The following is a 16741-nucleotide window of genomic DNA, read 5'->3' on the forward strand; positions in this document are numbered from 1 at the left end:
TGATTTCTATGTGTTGCACAGTACATTTGTTAGGCTTTTATTAACATGATTGAAATTTCTTTATGTTAATAGTGACATTATTAACTTTCTTTTTATATTGAACATTATATTTGGCTAATAGAATTTGTTTAATTAGAACTATTATAAATTGCTTTAATAGAGGCGTATAGAAAAATGTGAAACATTTTATTGCTTAATGTCCTATATAGATATATTTAATCGTTCAGAAATAAAATTCACATTTAAAGATGGAAATGTTTTCAATTTGCTTGCCTTTGCATTATTTGCCATTCATTTATTAAATGTTATCTTGAGTAATGACTTGTAAATAAGGTGAGTAATGTCTTGGTTTGCCCAGGACTTTCCAGGGTTAGCATTTTATACTTATGACTCATGTCCCTGGAAACCCTTCAGTTCTAGACAAACTGGTATGATGGGCCACCCTATAACTGGAAATTAAAAACTAATGTTTAAATAAAGGTCAAAGGTAACATGTCACAACTATTCTTCAGAACATTTCCTAAATTATCTTTATTACTTTGAATATATAAATGATAGAATATAGTTAATATTGTGGATGACGAATTCACCTTCATACTTTTTAAACCTTTATAGAGAACATGAGACTAAGGTGGCAGGATAAAAGAAATAGGGATTTCCTTTGGAATTTCTGTGGAGATAATCTCTGTAATGTTGGTTTTAAAACATTCATAGTAATAGTGCTTTAGAAACGTTGAGAAATACTTAGTTTGGGATGAGATGCCTCTTTAAAACATATGCATATATTGATATAAATTTTATATAGTTATTATTTGACTGTACATTTTAGGTGCTTGTTTTTAATGTCCTCTAATGCCACTGATAATATATTCACTTTTTGAAACAATTTATTAGCACCCAGTGCCCCACCTCAAAGTGTAACTGTATCAAAGAATGATGGAAATGGAACTGCAATTCTTGTTAGTTGGCAGCCTCCTCCAGAAGACACTCAAAATGGAATGGTCCAAGAGTACAAGGTAATCCCTACATAGTAATTCACCGAGGGACATCCCTCTTCCCCTACAAAGAAAAGGAAAAGAAACGTTGGTTTACATTGTGCATGGATATTTGGCGCCATCTGCTGGTTTGCACACAGTATGTAAAAATTGTTTAAAAACATCCTGTTTATTCAGTAATTGTGGAATACAATTCTTAAACTATTTGAAAAACATTAGAGAATCTTTAAGTTGGTGTAATACCACATAAACAACCAATATAATGCTATTTCCCCCCCTAAAAGTAACATAAATATATATTGTATAGGTTGCCCTAGAATTGGCTTCGGGTTCACATTCTATCAAATATAGTCTTCTTTCTTCTTTTTTTAATATTTTAGTATGTATGCTTGAAAGCTTAGAACTTTGAAACTAAGATAAATATTTACTGTACATGAAAATCATTTTTATCTGTAATCATTGTTTTAGTTTCTAAGCAATATTTCATGTCTCAGAGGTAATTCAAATATAAACTTCTGTATGTTTAAATGAAATTTTTAATGTGATTTAGTGTCAAGGGATTTAATCTAATGATTCTTTAGAATAATAACTTTTTCCTGTGAAGTCATCCTCTCTGCATTTAGAGAGTTTTATATAGAATCATTTTGTGAAAATATATGTTAAGCATACCAAGGAAGAATAAAAACTAAGTTAAGAACATGGCATTTATCCTATCACTGAATCTGTTTTGTATTATGGGATAGTTAAATGAGTTACAATAAATGAATTTGAATCAGGACAATCACAATAGAAAATATATTTATTTGTATTTTTTCAACACTTATATAAACACACTATATACTAGAAAAATTTTAAGTAGAAAAATTTTATTTCTCTAGACCCTGCTTAAAATTTCTATGATGCCTGAGTATTTTTCTAATTACTAGAGTATCGCATATCTAAGTATTTTATACTTTATCTATTGCTGTGAAACTGATGTTAAGAAGGTAAACTCATTTACCTTATACTGGTAATTACATGCTAACATCAGATTCACTGTAGCTTATTTTTTAAATATAAATGCCTGGCTACCATGCTCAGAAATTCTGATTTAGTAGGTCTAATAGGGTTCTTGCATATATATCTTAGTAGGCCTTTCTGAGTGTTTATGCAGTGTGCTCTTTGTTAAGGCCTAAATAAAGACAACAAATGTTCTTTGGAGTAGCAAATGATTTGTACAATAATCGTATATGCTGAGCTTAATTTTAGGTAAAATATTTTATTTTTAAATTATTTTTTAAAAATATAAACTGAAAATTTGTGTACATGTTTAAAGGGGCAACTTTCCCAAAGTATTTAAAATGCTGGATGATGGTAGATAAGTTGTTCTTTCTCAAGACTTTTTGCAAGGAACTTCTTTTTTGGCAAGTGATTTCTTAAATATTTTAAATTAGATCTTCTAGGTAATTGTATCATTAAAATGTAACAGTCTCGACAGTTTCAAGTGCCTTCTTGTGAATTTCAAGGTTATTTTAATACCGGGAGTGTCAGGATTCTATAGTTCATTGTAGAAAAATAAACTGTTATGAAGACTTTTAAGGATTTAAAATGAGGTGATGTCGCAGCTCTCCAGCAAAATTGTGTAATGTGGGCATTTTCCCTTAAGAGTCAGAACTCATTTCTCTCCTGAAGAAATTCGAAAGAGTGGATTTCACTTAACTTCACGGTCAATTTAAAATAATAAAATGCCTTTCTGAACCTGATTGACTGGTACAAAATCGGTCTGTGGCTTTGGTTCAGCTGCGTAATGTAATTGGGGGGGAAAATCACAAAGGACTCTTTATTTCCAAATGGTCAGATCCTGGTATAGATTCTGACCATTCACTGGTGTTATACATCGAAGCTATATTAAAATAATATTAACTTTCAAAGATAAAGTAAAGGTTAGTGCCCTCATGATAGAGGACACTGATATTCTTGGATTTATTTTAAATCCCATTTCCTATTAGACAATAGTCTACTTGAAGCTAATCCTACATCTTGCTTCATAAAGAACATAGGGCATGTTTTACTACTTCATAGATCATTTTCTTATGGAAACTGAGTTCATGTACTGTCATGCACCATACCCATATCTTTTGGACGTTGCCAAAGATTACCTAAGAATAAGTAATCCTTTAGTGTGAAATTTAAATTAAGAATTACAGTCTAGAGCAGAAATCTTTAGTTCCTGGAAATAATTTTCTATAACAAATGCCATTATCAAAGTTAATGAGATATATAATAATTTTCTTATAAGGACATTTTTTCTTTCATGTCAAATGTAATTCTTTATAATCTAATATTTTATCAAATACTAATTACTATTGACATTAACTACAAGATCAGTGTGCTAATTTTCTCTCATTGTTAACAGTACAAAATATCATAAGCTGAGTAAAATCCTGGATGATTCTTCTTATGTTCTATAAATACACACACACACACACATAAATTCTCACCTGAGGGATATGCTTTTTATTATTTAAGAGAGGGAGAGAAAGAAATATCAATCAATTGCTTCCCATGCCCCAACCAGGGATTGAACCCTCAACCTTTTGGTGTACAAGACAATGTTCAACCAACTGAACCACCCACTAGTTATATTTTAATAACCATACTTATGTAAGATAAGCTCTCTCTTTAAATCACTGCTTCTTGTTTTTGTTTTTGGTTATTTAGAAAAGGCGATAGCACCAGGTACTTTTATCCCAGAGAAATGTTGAAGTAAAGTGCTAGATTTGGAGTTTCTTCCTCACCTTTATTTTGTGATACCTGGTAATCTGGTATCACACCTAGCCCACAGAGGAGTGCGAATGCTGCATGGTGGTAGATAAGTTATTATTCTTTATAGAGATGTGCACAGTTTTTTGCTAGGAATTTTTTTCCCCTTGCCCTTGCAAATGATTTTTTATTGTTTATTAAAAACACACATTATCATAGCAACTAATGTCTTCAAACAAAAATTTGTAGACTCACTTTATCACATGATCTCATGCATATGTGGACTCTAATGAACAAATAAATTATGAACAAAATAGATCCGGAGATATAGGAGCATGGGACAGACTGTCGAATCTTAGAGGGAGGTAGGGGTGGGTGGGAAGAGATCAACCAAAGAATTTGTATGTGTAAAGCATAACCCGTGGACACAGACAATATGGCGGTGAAGGCTTGGGGTGGGTGGTGGGGGCATGCTAGAAGGGGTCTATGAGGATGAAAGAGGGGAAGATATATGTAATTCTTTCAACAATAAAATTATTTATAAAAACACTTAAAGGAAAACAATGTATTTGAGAAAGTGTAAAGAAGTCTTGAAGATTCTACTAACAATAGGTTTGCCTGGGCGAGTCTTTTGAGAACTAGATTCTAGGCAAAACAGACTTCTGAAATTCCCCAAATTAGGTTCATGATAGATCTGAACTCTGACTAGATCTAAAACCACAATACCATGTTGACCTTTGCATTAACTTAAAGAATTTACTAGATTAACATTCATTGTGTTCTTCTGACAGGTTTGGTGTTTGGGCAATGAAACTCGTTACCATATAAACAAAACGGTGGATGGTTCCACACTGTCTGTGGTCATTCCCTCTCTGGTCCCCGGGGTCCGGTACAGCGTGGAGGTGGCAGCTAGCACGGGGGCTGGGCCAGGGGTGAAGAGCGAGCCCCAGTTTATCCAACTAGGTAAGTGCTGGTTGGGAGTGTATATCACTCTTCCCTTTGGCCTCTTGTACTTTTTACTTATTTATTTATTTTTATGTAGGGGAGCCACCATTGTAAGTTGAATGGAATGTGGAATGTGGCAATGCAGCTACAATATAATGGCGTTAGATTTAATATATAGGACAACTAACCTTAAATTTATTCAAGTGCACATTCAATGATTTTCCAAGCAAAACGCTGTCAGTATTCAGTATGATCCTAATCCTGCCCTATTAAATTTTCTCATCTAGTCAAAAAATACAATTAATTGAGCACCAAAGGTACCTCAGCAAACAAGGCATAATGTACATCCTCATGGAAATTGCAGTTGTTTGGATTAAAATAAAACAAACTTCCATGTAAAGCTTATACTAGGTATTAGAAGTTGATAGAATTATGCAATTTATATTCATCATTTTTGTCTACTTAAAATTATGATTGCTTTTTATAACAAAATGTAGATTGAGATGCCAGAGTACATAGGAATATGTTTATATGCTAATTATTTATCTAGTTAAATGCATGCTTTAAAAGTTAGATGAATAGGAAAAAAAACTGACAGAATCCTTCATTTCAAAATTCACTATAGAAAATGTGGCATGAGCATAAGATACAAATTAGGAAGTGGTTACCAAACATCAAAAACAGCCACAAAATACTGTTGCAAATGGAAAGGGAAGAGGAGAGGGTCAGATATTAAGAGGTGACATCTAAATTGTGAAAGATGCCGAAAAGTATATGTCAACTTTGTGTTAGATTGTTCCAGATCAGAAGTTAGGCACTAGTAATATATATTTTGTCAGTTACTAAATTATGAAAAAGGATCAGATATATGAACCTTTATGCTTAACTAATAAGTACATAGTATTTTTGCATGCTGATAGTATCGATGATGTCCTAGAAATTATTTCTAAACAAAATTAAGAAACATTTGGCTTTGAATAAATCTTATGCTGAACATAAGGAACTTCCCATTTGCTTTGGAAAGTTGTTGATGTTCCCTGTTAAGACGATGCTAGCTGCTGTCACAGACACACTTGCAGAATTGTGGTTGCATAACACAGTGAAGTCCACCTGAAGCCAGAGGCTGTGGGGAGCGACTCCGTTCCAAACACACGTGGCTGAGGAGCTTCCAAGGTTCCCCCTGGGGGAGCAGAAAGGAAGTGTTGAAACAGTTTGTGGGACAGTTTGATGGTGCAGGTCTGGAGATGTGCCCATGGCTGCTGCCCAAACTCAGCCACCTGATTCCTAATAGATGAATGGGAACATCTCACACACATGCTCACACACACTCACTCACACACACACACACACACACACACACACATACATCACTGTCTAGGGAACTACCTTTCAACAACCCCAGTCTATGGGGGTCCCATTCCCACCTTCAGTGGATGGCTTGCTGTCTGCCACAGCCATGGACCAGAATTTGCTTTTTGTGTTTCCTTTTACACTTCGCACATTTGAAAACAGTGCTGATATATAAAACTTGTATGTGAAAATAGCTTCATGATTTATTTCTGGTTCACTTATTGCAAAACTACAGTGTTATGTAAGATATGAGGGAAACCAGTTTAAACATGGACTTTTTTTTACCCAAACAGTTGCTCATATTTATGAAATATCAGTATTGACTTATTAAAATTGAAGTTATAAGTTACATTGTGATAACCCTATACTTTGTTGATGTCATTTACCTGTTTTGATGACATATGACTTGTAGTCCTGGGTTTTCAAAGACGAGTTGGAATTTTGGTTTTAAGATTTAAATCATAGGATTTAAGGGACAGACGGTTTGCTTGAAATTGTAAATGTGCAAGCTCCAGGTTTTTTCCGAATCTCAGTATGGCCTCAGCTGCCGTGAGACAAAGACTGAGAGGGAGCGCGGCTGCTTTAATCCACTAGTCACACCGCATTGTATTCTGTAAGCCCATCTGGCTGCCTGCGTGGAGCTGCTCCTGGCTGTCTCAGCTCACCGCAGCTCCCCGCCTTCACCCTGCACCAACAGCCGCGGAATTCACAGGCCCCGCACACACAAAGGGTGTGTTAGGAATAAAGACTAGGTCTGCTTGGCGAATTCTCAGAGGATGAAGTGCTCTTAGGGTAACCATAGTTAAAGGTGTCTGGAACGTGAAATAGAACTTTCAGTCAACAAACAGTTGAAGGCAGGTAACTGCTTGTGAAAATAGGTTTTTCAGCCTTGACCCGCCATAGAATAAAATCTGAAATCTTGTTCAAGAGAGAAAAATAAATAAAAACCACACACATGTGGAAGTAGCAGTGTAGCCATTTTACATAGAAGCCACTGCTATTTTCCAAAGGCTGTTTTTCTTGTTCATTGAATGCTGCCGCTTTTTCCAACCATGTCTGATTGGAATGCAGTATCATGTAATAAGGAAAGGCACTCTCTCTGTAGGATTTATTTTTCTGTTGGAGAAATGTTACTCATATGGTGATATATACCAGTTATTTTTCTGAACAACAGAAATTGAGGGATAGAACCAATGTTTCTGTTTTAAAGCAGGCTGTAATAGCAGAAGATTTTCAGAGTCAAATTATATAACAATGGCAAGAAAACGCCATCGTAGAGAAGTGGGCCTCACCAGATGTTGTGGGGGAGAACATTCACACTGCACTGAGTGGGGACTCTGCCCACTGGCCGCCCTCCAGCCTGGCCTCATCGGTGCCAGCAGAGGCAGAGGAGGGTATTGCTTTGATGGCAGAGCAACAGCTCCCGGTTTTCGCCGAAACCGGTTTGGCTCAATGGATAGAGTGTCGGCCTGGGGACTAAAAGGTCCCGGGTTCGATTCCGGTCAAGGGCATGTACCTTGGTTGCGGGCACATCCCCAGTGGGGGGTGTGCAGGAGGCAGCTGGTTGATGAATCTCTCTCATCAATGTTTCTAACTCTCTATCCCTCTCTCTTCCTCTCTAAAAAATCAATAAAATATATTAAAAACAAAAACAAAAGAAAACAACTTCCGGTTTTCTGCAAGATTCCGGACGGCTCTGTGTGCCGATGAAATGGTGTGCTTGAAAAATTAATATCTTAGTAGGTTTAAACATAAAGAGAAAATAAGTAAATTTTAATAGCCATAAATTTCATCAATTTTTAATTTTTTAATCAAAATAGCTATCAGAAAACATAAGCCTATTTGATTTATAAAACATGATCATTCTTGTCTATATTTAGTGTTCCTATGTCTATTCCTTATGGTGGTTATTATTTCGAAAGAAAGATACTTTGTTCAGTGGTAGCATTATCTTCATTTATTATTGCTTTTTAATCTGAATTTCATAGGCCCCATCTGAACATAGGTTCATATAATGGTTTCTAAGACAGTTAAGAGTCAGGATATAGTCTGTGTGGTGGTGTGGGTGTGGAGGTGTGTGGGTGGCAATGGGAGAGATGGAAGTTACAGCATGCATTTTTTTTCCCCCAATATCTACCTTATACAGGAAACAAAATGTAATTACTTACCTTTTTTAGAACGTATAATTGAGGGTTCCTATGAAAGTCTGAGAAAGTATATCTTTTTTATACTTTCTTATTGGGAACCCCTTATTTGTATACTTTTGTAAGTATTTCATTTTTTACAATTGTACTTTTATGTTTACCTCAGCACTTTCCTGTGAAATTTAATCTAAGCAACGAGCTACAGAGTTTGCTGGAGTAAAAAAAAAAAAAAAAATGTGTGCCATTGCCTTTGTTTCAAAATAAATTCCATAAAATTCTATCATATCTGTTTTGAATTAAAATAAATAAAACAAATATAGTTTTGCTGAAAATCTCATGAATTATTTTTTAAAATAGAATCCAACATTGTTGTTGTTTTTTAAAATATATTTTATTGATTTTTTTTACAGAGAGTAAGGGAGAGGGATAGAGAGCTAGAAACATCAATGAGAGAGAAAAATTGACCAGAGCTGCCTCCTGCACACCCCCTACTGGGGATGTGCCCACAACCACAGTACATGCCCTTGACCGGAATCAAACCCGGGACCTTTCAGTCCGCAGGCCGATGCTCTATCCACTGAGCCAAACCGGTTAGGGCCTCATGAACTACTTTAACTAAAAATGCTGGTGTTGCACATTACGAAACGGAAGCTATTGTCCAAAAATTAACAAAATAACGGTGGCAGTTTTATATTATGTAAATTCTGAGTTCATCATTTTATTGAATTTTAAACCCAAACTAATCTGAAGATGGCTTTTCAGACTCTCATGGCAACCCGGTGTCCCCCGAGGACCAGGTGAGCCTCGCGCAGCAGATCTCCGACGTGGTGAAGCAGCCGGCGTTCATCGCGGGCCTGGGGGCGGCCTGCTGGGTCATCCTCATGGTCTTCAGCATCTGGCTCTACCGGCACCGCAAGAAGCGGAGTGGGCTGACCAGCACCTACGCGGGCATCAGGAAAGGTACTCGCTCTCCCACGCTTTGTACGTTTTACTGTGCTGACAGAACTCTTGTCTTAATATGTGACTGCAAATTATGTATGCATATATGTCCTTGTTCACTCATGTTAACACATAAGGGTTTTCCGTAGTGCTTTTGTTTTATCCTGATGTCTGCATGTTAACTCCTGCTGAGCAGCAGCGCTGCATCCAGGGCTAATCAGTTCCAGGCCCAGTTCCCGTAAACTGTGTCTCTCCCAGGTAGGTCTGCCTGGGTGTTCTCCCGGCCCCTGCTTCGCTCAGGGAATGGCATTTTTGCTTTATATCCTCACGGAAACGTTTTAATCTCCTTGCCACAGAAGTTATAAGTGCAAGCTTTGAACGATCTCACACAGCTTTAAGGTGGCGTTATTGCTGTTGTGAAGCTAAAGAGGTTACTTGAAAAACCATTATTTTTATGGTTGTTTCTGATTACTTATAAAATAGTCATTTCTTGTGAATATGAAATACGTGACTGAATGAGGTCCTTCAGGTTGCCAGGGAGAGGAGGTGGAGTACTTTTTCTTTGTTATATTTAAAGTTGCAGATTTGACTGTGTATATGCTGTTAATTAGTGAGGGTGTTTTGTTACAAATATGTTTACAGTTTTAGAAGATCAAATTTACTTGCCTGCTATTGTTTATAATTTTGTGGACGAATCGTATGTGTGGCACAGACACCTTTGCCACATATCCTTAAATTCTGCAGATTGAGAACTTAGGTTTTATTCTCTGAGGAGATTTGATAATGCTGCCGGACGTAGAATCCTCCCCCACCCCCAAATATGTTCATCAGATCTGGGCCTCAGACACGGGCTCCGGCTGGGATGACTCCAGGTCGCAGTTCTCAGCCATGGCGCCAATTTATGTCTTTAGTACAACTAAATTTTTACAGTGCCCCTGTAGCTCTCAAAATGGCCTGGTTTGGATGACAAATTATACATTCACCCTAGGTTTAGGGCCTTTACTTAATTTAAGACAACACTTTTGCTTTGCCGCAATGCAAATTTAAAGAGAATTACCAAAGACACATTCCTTCCCCTACCATCCCCAACCTTAAAAAAAATAATAAAATAAAATAATGTCTGCATATTGTCTAAGTGATCATTTCCTACAAGTGTTGGCCAAGTCATTTCTCTAACCAATTAAATGGCAAAGTAGGAATTTGCAGTGCTGGTTAGAATGTCCCTATCCACTTATAAACAGTCTGGAAGAGCAGCCTGAGATGTTTATTCTCCCGGCACAGAGGGGCTCGGCAGGAAGGAGCCAGCAGGCATGCATCACCCACCCTGCAAAACGCACCGACATGCGTCTTGCCTGGGGCTGCACGGCAGTCTCGTCCTGTGCATCCTTTGCCTCAGCATTGTCATCCCCAGGTGTTTCCTGGATATGTATGCACACTAGAGATGAAGCAAAATGTCAGCATCCCTCTTATGAAATGGAAAAAATGAGGGCTTAGATGTTACCACAAGGAGCAGTGGTGCTCATTTCTGTACAAAGTAGAACAATATCAGGCACATGTGTTACCATAAAAAGCCTGAGACTGAAAGCAATGCAGGGAAGGGTTCGCAGTGTCTGCTTTGTGGAGCCGGGAAGGAGCAGAGCAGAGTGTTGGGGGAGTGGGGGCAGAAGGGGTGGGGGGTGGTGATATCTGATTTGAATGAGAAAATGTGACTAATTAACATATAGATGTAGAGTCTCTTGAATTCTCCAGGAATCCTGTATTTCTTGTTGCAGTAGAGTGCTATAGCTGTGCGGTTACAGCCATTTAATGCTTTGTATTGTCTTGAAATCTAAAGATGTGACATGAAAAGCTTTCTTCCTGAAATGTTTCTTTTCCTGTACTAATGTTCTTTATGCATGCTGGCAAACGCCTATATGCTCTTTCTGCAAAACCTATTAAACTAATGTCATTGTCCTTTTAACTAGCAGAACTCATAGAACATAATTACAAATGTAATTGGTGAGCATTTGATTCTGCTTTCCTCATTTTGCCTTGTTGGCACTTTTTCATAATTCTATTTCTATGCAATTAAAAAAAGGTGCCTCCTGAAATCTTAAGCTATCTATGTCAGAAACAATGCTGGTAATTATACGAGGAAAGGAAGTGGAGTATTTTAAAGAAATAAATGTAAAAGAGCCTATTGGCTTCTAAACCATCAATTCAGAGGGTGACTGGAAAATAAGGAGCTCTTCCCCCGCCCTGCCCCCCTCCACACGCACACAGACCTTTATCTGCAGCATTTCCTCTGCTGTACCTCTCAGTACCCCGTCCACATTCACAGTGTGCCATCACTGGGCTAAAAGAACGTACTGTGTTATTGGAAGCTTTGAGAATGAAGTTGTTCTTTGGTGAACATGTTGTTAAAATTTCTCATAGACCAACCTCTTTAGATTTCTTTTTCAATTTCTTAAACCAGGGCTCGCAGTTAGCTAGGCATACTAACAAGGACCTTTCATATTTTCCCTATGTCCTTGTGATAGCAAATGAGTGTTCAGGCACTCTAGTCTTGCTTGAATAGCTTTACTTTCTAATGTACCTTTTGTTTTGTTTTTTAATGGAGACTTGCTACTATGGCTCTGAATTTTTTATTGCAGCTAAATTAGATACATTGACTCTGACAAGACCCACCTGAAAGAAAACAATAGGTTCTTAAAACAGGGGTTATCATGCTGCAGGTGAAGGCCAGTGTATAAATTGGGTTCATAGCACTGAGGGTTTTGTTTCCATTCTTTCTAGCATGCCCAGAGATAGAAAGATTGGGTAAGTAGTGACAGTTGTGAAGGAGGGTGTAGCGTCTCCAAATGCTCTAATCCTAAAGTCAATTGCTTGGAGATGTTTCACTCTGAAGTGGACAATACATTTTTGGCAGCTTTTTGATCCACAATAGCTAGCCAATATTATAGTTTGTGTATTTAAGGATTTCGTAAAAGCAAACTTTAGTCTTCATGAAGTAAGGTAGATTTCCTTGCTTTCCTCACCAGGGCGGTGTGAAGAGTTTAGAAAATAAGTCATCCTCTATGAAATATCATAGAAATAGCAGTAGTGTCACCTGACACCGAGGAATGGGGGAAGATAGGAAAATGGGGGCAGCAAGGCTGCTACTTTTGAGGTCTGCAGTTCCATTCCAGGCATTATTGATTAGATTAAGATTTATAGCTGCAGAGAGCAAGGTTTTCAGAGGGGTGCTATTGTTCTATTGTTTAGCTTCAGAGTGTGGCATTAAAAAATAAATGCTCAGCTTACTCCTAGAAAGCTTCTAAACTCAAACTAAAATAGGAAAATTAAAGTTTAAAACTCCCCATTTCTTATGTGTATTCACAAATTTCTATGATAAATATGTAGCAGTACACTGTTTATATAATAAGGTGTCAGACATTACTTGGCATTGAAATAATTCAATTTTAATGGTTCTCTTTATTCCAATTCTTCCTTTCTTCTGTTCTTTCTGCTTGCCTCCCTCCTTTCCTTCCTTCCTTCCTTTCTTCCTTTCTACCTACCTTCCTTCCTTCCTTCCTTCCCTCCCTCCTTCCTTTTTCCCCTCCCTCCCTCTCTTCCTCCCTCTCATTTCTTCCTTTCCTGCTTTTCTTTCTCTCTTTCCTTCCTTTCCTGCTTTTCTTTCTCTCTTCTCCCTTCACTCTTTGTCTCTGTCTCTTAATGATGACTACTTAAGAGCCTATTGGTCCACTTTAATAAGCATTTACTTTCAGATTTCTAGATAAGGTTGAAGCGAGCCCCCATCATGCTTGTTTAAGAATCCATCATCCACTGTTTGGAAATGATTTATAGTAGAGGGGTCCTGTTTGTACTAAAGCCATGAGCTGAATCTGTTACCAAATGCAGGGTCATTCACAGGCTAACCCAGCACAATTCCCCTCCGTGCCAGAATGCCAGACACTTCAAAATGGTACCTGTAGAGACAAGTTCTCTCTTTAACCTCAAATTCTGTTTTGTTGATATATCAGAATGTCAGAGCTGCTGGCTTAGTTATTTACATTTGTCTTATGTTCAGCTGTCTGCTTGATTTATACTAATGTGATATGTTCCCTTTCTCTCTTCAGCCTAATAACTGGTTTATATTTTGTTTTGATTTTCAGTCCCGTCTTTTACCTTCACACCAACAGGTATATATTTGCACTTACCCTCCTCCTTTCCTTTATTAGTTCAGCATGTGTTGTACTATTGTGTTTCTGTTTTTATTTCATTTTCTGCAGTAAGTTGGGGGAGAGGGCTTAAATGGAATACAATACTTCATTTACTCATGTCAGGCATGCATTTGAAGCAGAAATGGTTGGTGTTGCTTTTCATGCATTTAATGCAGTTATTTATCCATATTGCACACTGCACATTAGCCTTGTATGCATGTGTTTCATTAGATAGACACACTGTAGCTACCCTCGGCATGATTTAACATGTTAATGACCTTATTGATTATTTCATACTTGGCAGTACATTTTTTCCTTAACTTAAGCTTTCAGGTTTTCCAAAAAAAAAATGTCTCTCCCTTTCAATTTTCTGTCCATAGAATCAGAATTCTTGAAGGTAACCAAAATATCCAGCATACCTGAAGATAAAACTTTTCGTTTTCCCTAAGTCAGAATCCCAATGTTCTGTTCTTTCCGTTTCTTTCAAAGTGGGTCCTCCACTCTCACGTCACCTCCCGCGAAAGATGTACCTGGAGCCTTGCCTCCTCGTTGCTAATCCAGTTACTGTAATCACTGGAAGCAGTTATCTCTCCTCTGCAGACTCCGGTTTGGAGTTCTTCTAAGTAGCAGAATTTGGCAGCTTTTAGAAACACATTTCTTCTTAGAAAATGTGTCTGTAGCTACAAAAAAGCTAATCTCTTTAACCATTTGCCTTTGATTCTTGTTTTGTTGTGGCTAGATTTTTATACCCATAATTTATTAAAGCTGAGGATGCTTTCAAGAGCATTAAAATATATATTTGCTATATATACATACCTGATGAAAATATAATGAGAAGAGCCTGTAGAAGCCACAAAAGAAAAACATTGCATTAATTGATAGTCACAGCGTGGCCTATATACATCTTTGTGTGTGGAGAGAGAGAAGGGTTACTTAAAAATTTCTCTTTGTCTTTCTGTTACACTTCTGAGGAAATAGCCTATTAGGGATTTTCCCCCTCAATTTAAGATTTTACTTCATTAAATTTATGAAATGATATGATATAATAATAAAATGAAAATATAAATCTATGGGAATTTGACTGTACAAATGTATGACTGATATTTAATAAGAGTGTACTGACTTTTGCTTAGTTCTCAATCATGTAGGTATATTGATAAGAATAAGTTATATTTAATTCTATTCAATGTTTTAAGAAATATTACTTAAATCAGAAATCTGCTAATTCCTGTGATGATCTTTGTGTTGTTTCTCAGTAGAAAGGGAGAATGCATTCCATTTTAGAAAGATGTACCTAAATATACTGTCTTTGGATATAAAAATATAAACATGTCTATTAATTTTTTTTTCTTTTTTTTTTTTTTTTTTTTTTGGTAACATTCTAGTAACTTATCAGAGAGGAGGCGAAGCTGTGAGCAGTGGAGGGAGGTAACTATCTTGCTTGTTTTGTAGATACTAAGAGGAATTCCAGATATTTCTTCTTGTCTTCCTTAATGACATCGTTATCTTTGCTTAAAAGAGTTAAATTGAAGGTAAAATCTGTTCAGATCTTTAAGAAATACTCTACTCTGATGTGCTGTGACATCGGGTAGTTTACACACAAATGCAGTTCCTGATTAGAGCTGTTGCATCAAAGTCAGTGACCACCAGAGGGCGAACTTGAACCAGGAAAGACAGACTTGCTGATTTAGCAGATGATTAAAAGGACTTAGAGTAATCAAGTGGTGGCATTTATGAAGATTAAGAAATATAACTAGTTAACAGACACTATCAAACAAAAGGTGTTCATTTAAAATCTGTGGAAAACAGCATTTGCTCATAAGTTGTAGGTTATGTTTTTTGTTCTTGTTATGAATTCAGCCTAGTTCAGCTGTCCATTTGCAGAGAAATATGGTGAAATAAAAGGAGAAACCTAGGTAGCTTATTAACACAGAGCTTTTTTTCTATAATTAAAATGTTTATGAATTTTTTCTTATTATCCAGTGAACTTTAATATATTCACAGGGAAATTACAAATTAAGATGAGAGGTGGCTTAAAGGGATGAAATAATATATAAATTATATGAGCCATACTTAAGGATTTTCTACAATAAGATTATTTCTTTTTTAAAAACTGTGACATTTTGCTTAAGGTGTAAAGAAAAAAAATCTTCCAACAAAAACCATTTTATGATTCAAGTTTAATTAATTTATTGGTTGCCATGCTCTGTACAGATGGGTAATGTGACTGCTCCTAGAAAAGACAAAATGAGTAAGATATTGCTCCTGAAGTCGAGGAACGTATGTCTGATACAAACCACTGGATTCGTACATGACAAAGTGATTTAAATGAAAATGTTGATAGCCTTTAACCAATGCAGTACAAATACGGCAACAAGCACTCCTAGCTGCTGCTGCAGCCCCCTGCTTGCATGCCTGTGAAGCAAAGCCAGCCCCTGGAAGATCGCACAGCGAGGGAGGTCTTCCTAAGGAATAAATCCACGATTCGGGAATTAAACCGGGGCATGTTTTTGCATCTAGGGGATTTCCATCTAAATCATAGCCCAGACATTCATGAAACAGCCTTTGTCATAAGAACATTCTCTCATGAGTAAAACTGGAATGCCTGACTATATAACCACCTCTCTACCTGTGTATATTTATGGCTTCAGACTTCAGTTTTCTCATTAATCAAAGCATATGGAAGTGCTTATTGAGCAGCTTCTATATTCTCTGCACTGGCCCCTGCATGAGCACAGGCACAGAGGAGGACATGCAGCGCACACACATGCACAATATAAGTCTGGTTTCTACTGGAAGGGAACTAACAACCTAAATAGACCAAGTTATCAAATCAGTATAATGGCAGGAGCCCACAGCTACCGAATGCTAGTTTCTGTGGCAGGACTGAAAATTTACAGAGTTTCTGAAATATTTTTCTATTTGGAAACCTCACTAATAACCACGCAAAATTAACCTTTTAAATCTAAAAATGGAATAGCAATAATACTGGCTTATTTCAAGTATCAAATAGAAATCACCTTTATACCACATGAAATAATAAAAGATGCTGAAATGTTACAGAGAGAGCAGCTAAATAAATACCGTATTTTCCGGCGTATAAGACGACTTTTGAAACAAAAAAAAGAGTCAACCAGGCTTTTTCAGTGGTCTGAATTCAGGTCTCAGCAGAGGGAACAGAGAAAAGAGGACGGATAGAAAGCACCTCACTTGGAAATCTAGGATGGCACTATACCACCGCCCTAGCAGGCTTTTTACTAGAACACAGTGTAGCTTCGGGTACAGAACATGTATAATTTGCATGCATAAAAAGACTGCTTGGATTGGCTGAGTTAGAGAGGCGGTCTATTAAAAAAAGAACTGGTGTTGCCTCGGAAGTGGGGGGTAGTCTTATACAACGAATATAGGCATAAACAGATGTTTTAACTGTAAAATTAGGGGGTCG

General features: G+C 37.0%; 1 protein-coding gene across 8 annotated transcripts in view; it reads left to right on the forward strand.

Annotated features, from left to right (window-relative positions):
- ROBO1 (roundabout guidance receptor 1) overlaps nucleotides 1-16741 on the forward strand; it is a 997335-nt gene that overhangs the window by 931124 nt on the left and 49470 nt on the right. For 5 of the 8 annotated variants that reach the window (XM_036444218.2, XM_045584064.1, XM_036444219.2 and 2 more), the window contains 5 exons: nucleotides 895-1016; nucleotides 4529-4700; nucleotides 8939-9136; nucleotides 13249-13275; nucleotides 14682-14724. In XM_036444218.2, coding sequence (XP_036300111.1) covers nucleotides 895-1016; nucleotides 4529-4700; nucleotides 8939-9136; nucleotides 13249-13275; nucleotides 14682-14724 — 562 coding nt within the window. The remainder of the gene's footprint in view (nucleotides 1-894; nucleotides 1017-4528; nucleotides 4701-8938; nucleotides 9137-13248; nucleotides 13276-14681; nucleotides 14725-16741) is intronic. The other 3 variants (XM_045584063.1, XM_036444222.2, XM_036444223.2) reach the window with 1 other exon arrangement.

This window comes from Pipistrellus kuhlii, unplaced genomic scaffold (genome assembly GCF_014108245.1).
Source record: "Pipistrellus kuhlii isolate mPipKuh1 unplaced genomic scaffold, mPipKuh1.p scaffold_m20_p_2, whole genome shotgun sequence".
Taxonomy (NCBI): Eukaryota; Metazoa; Chordata; class Mammalia; order Chiroptera; family Vespertilionidae; genus Pipistrellus; species Pipistrellus kuhlii.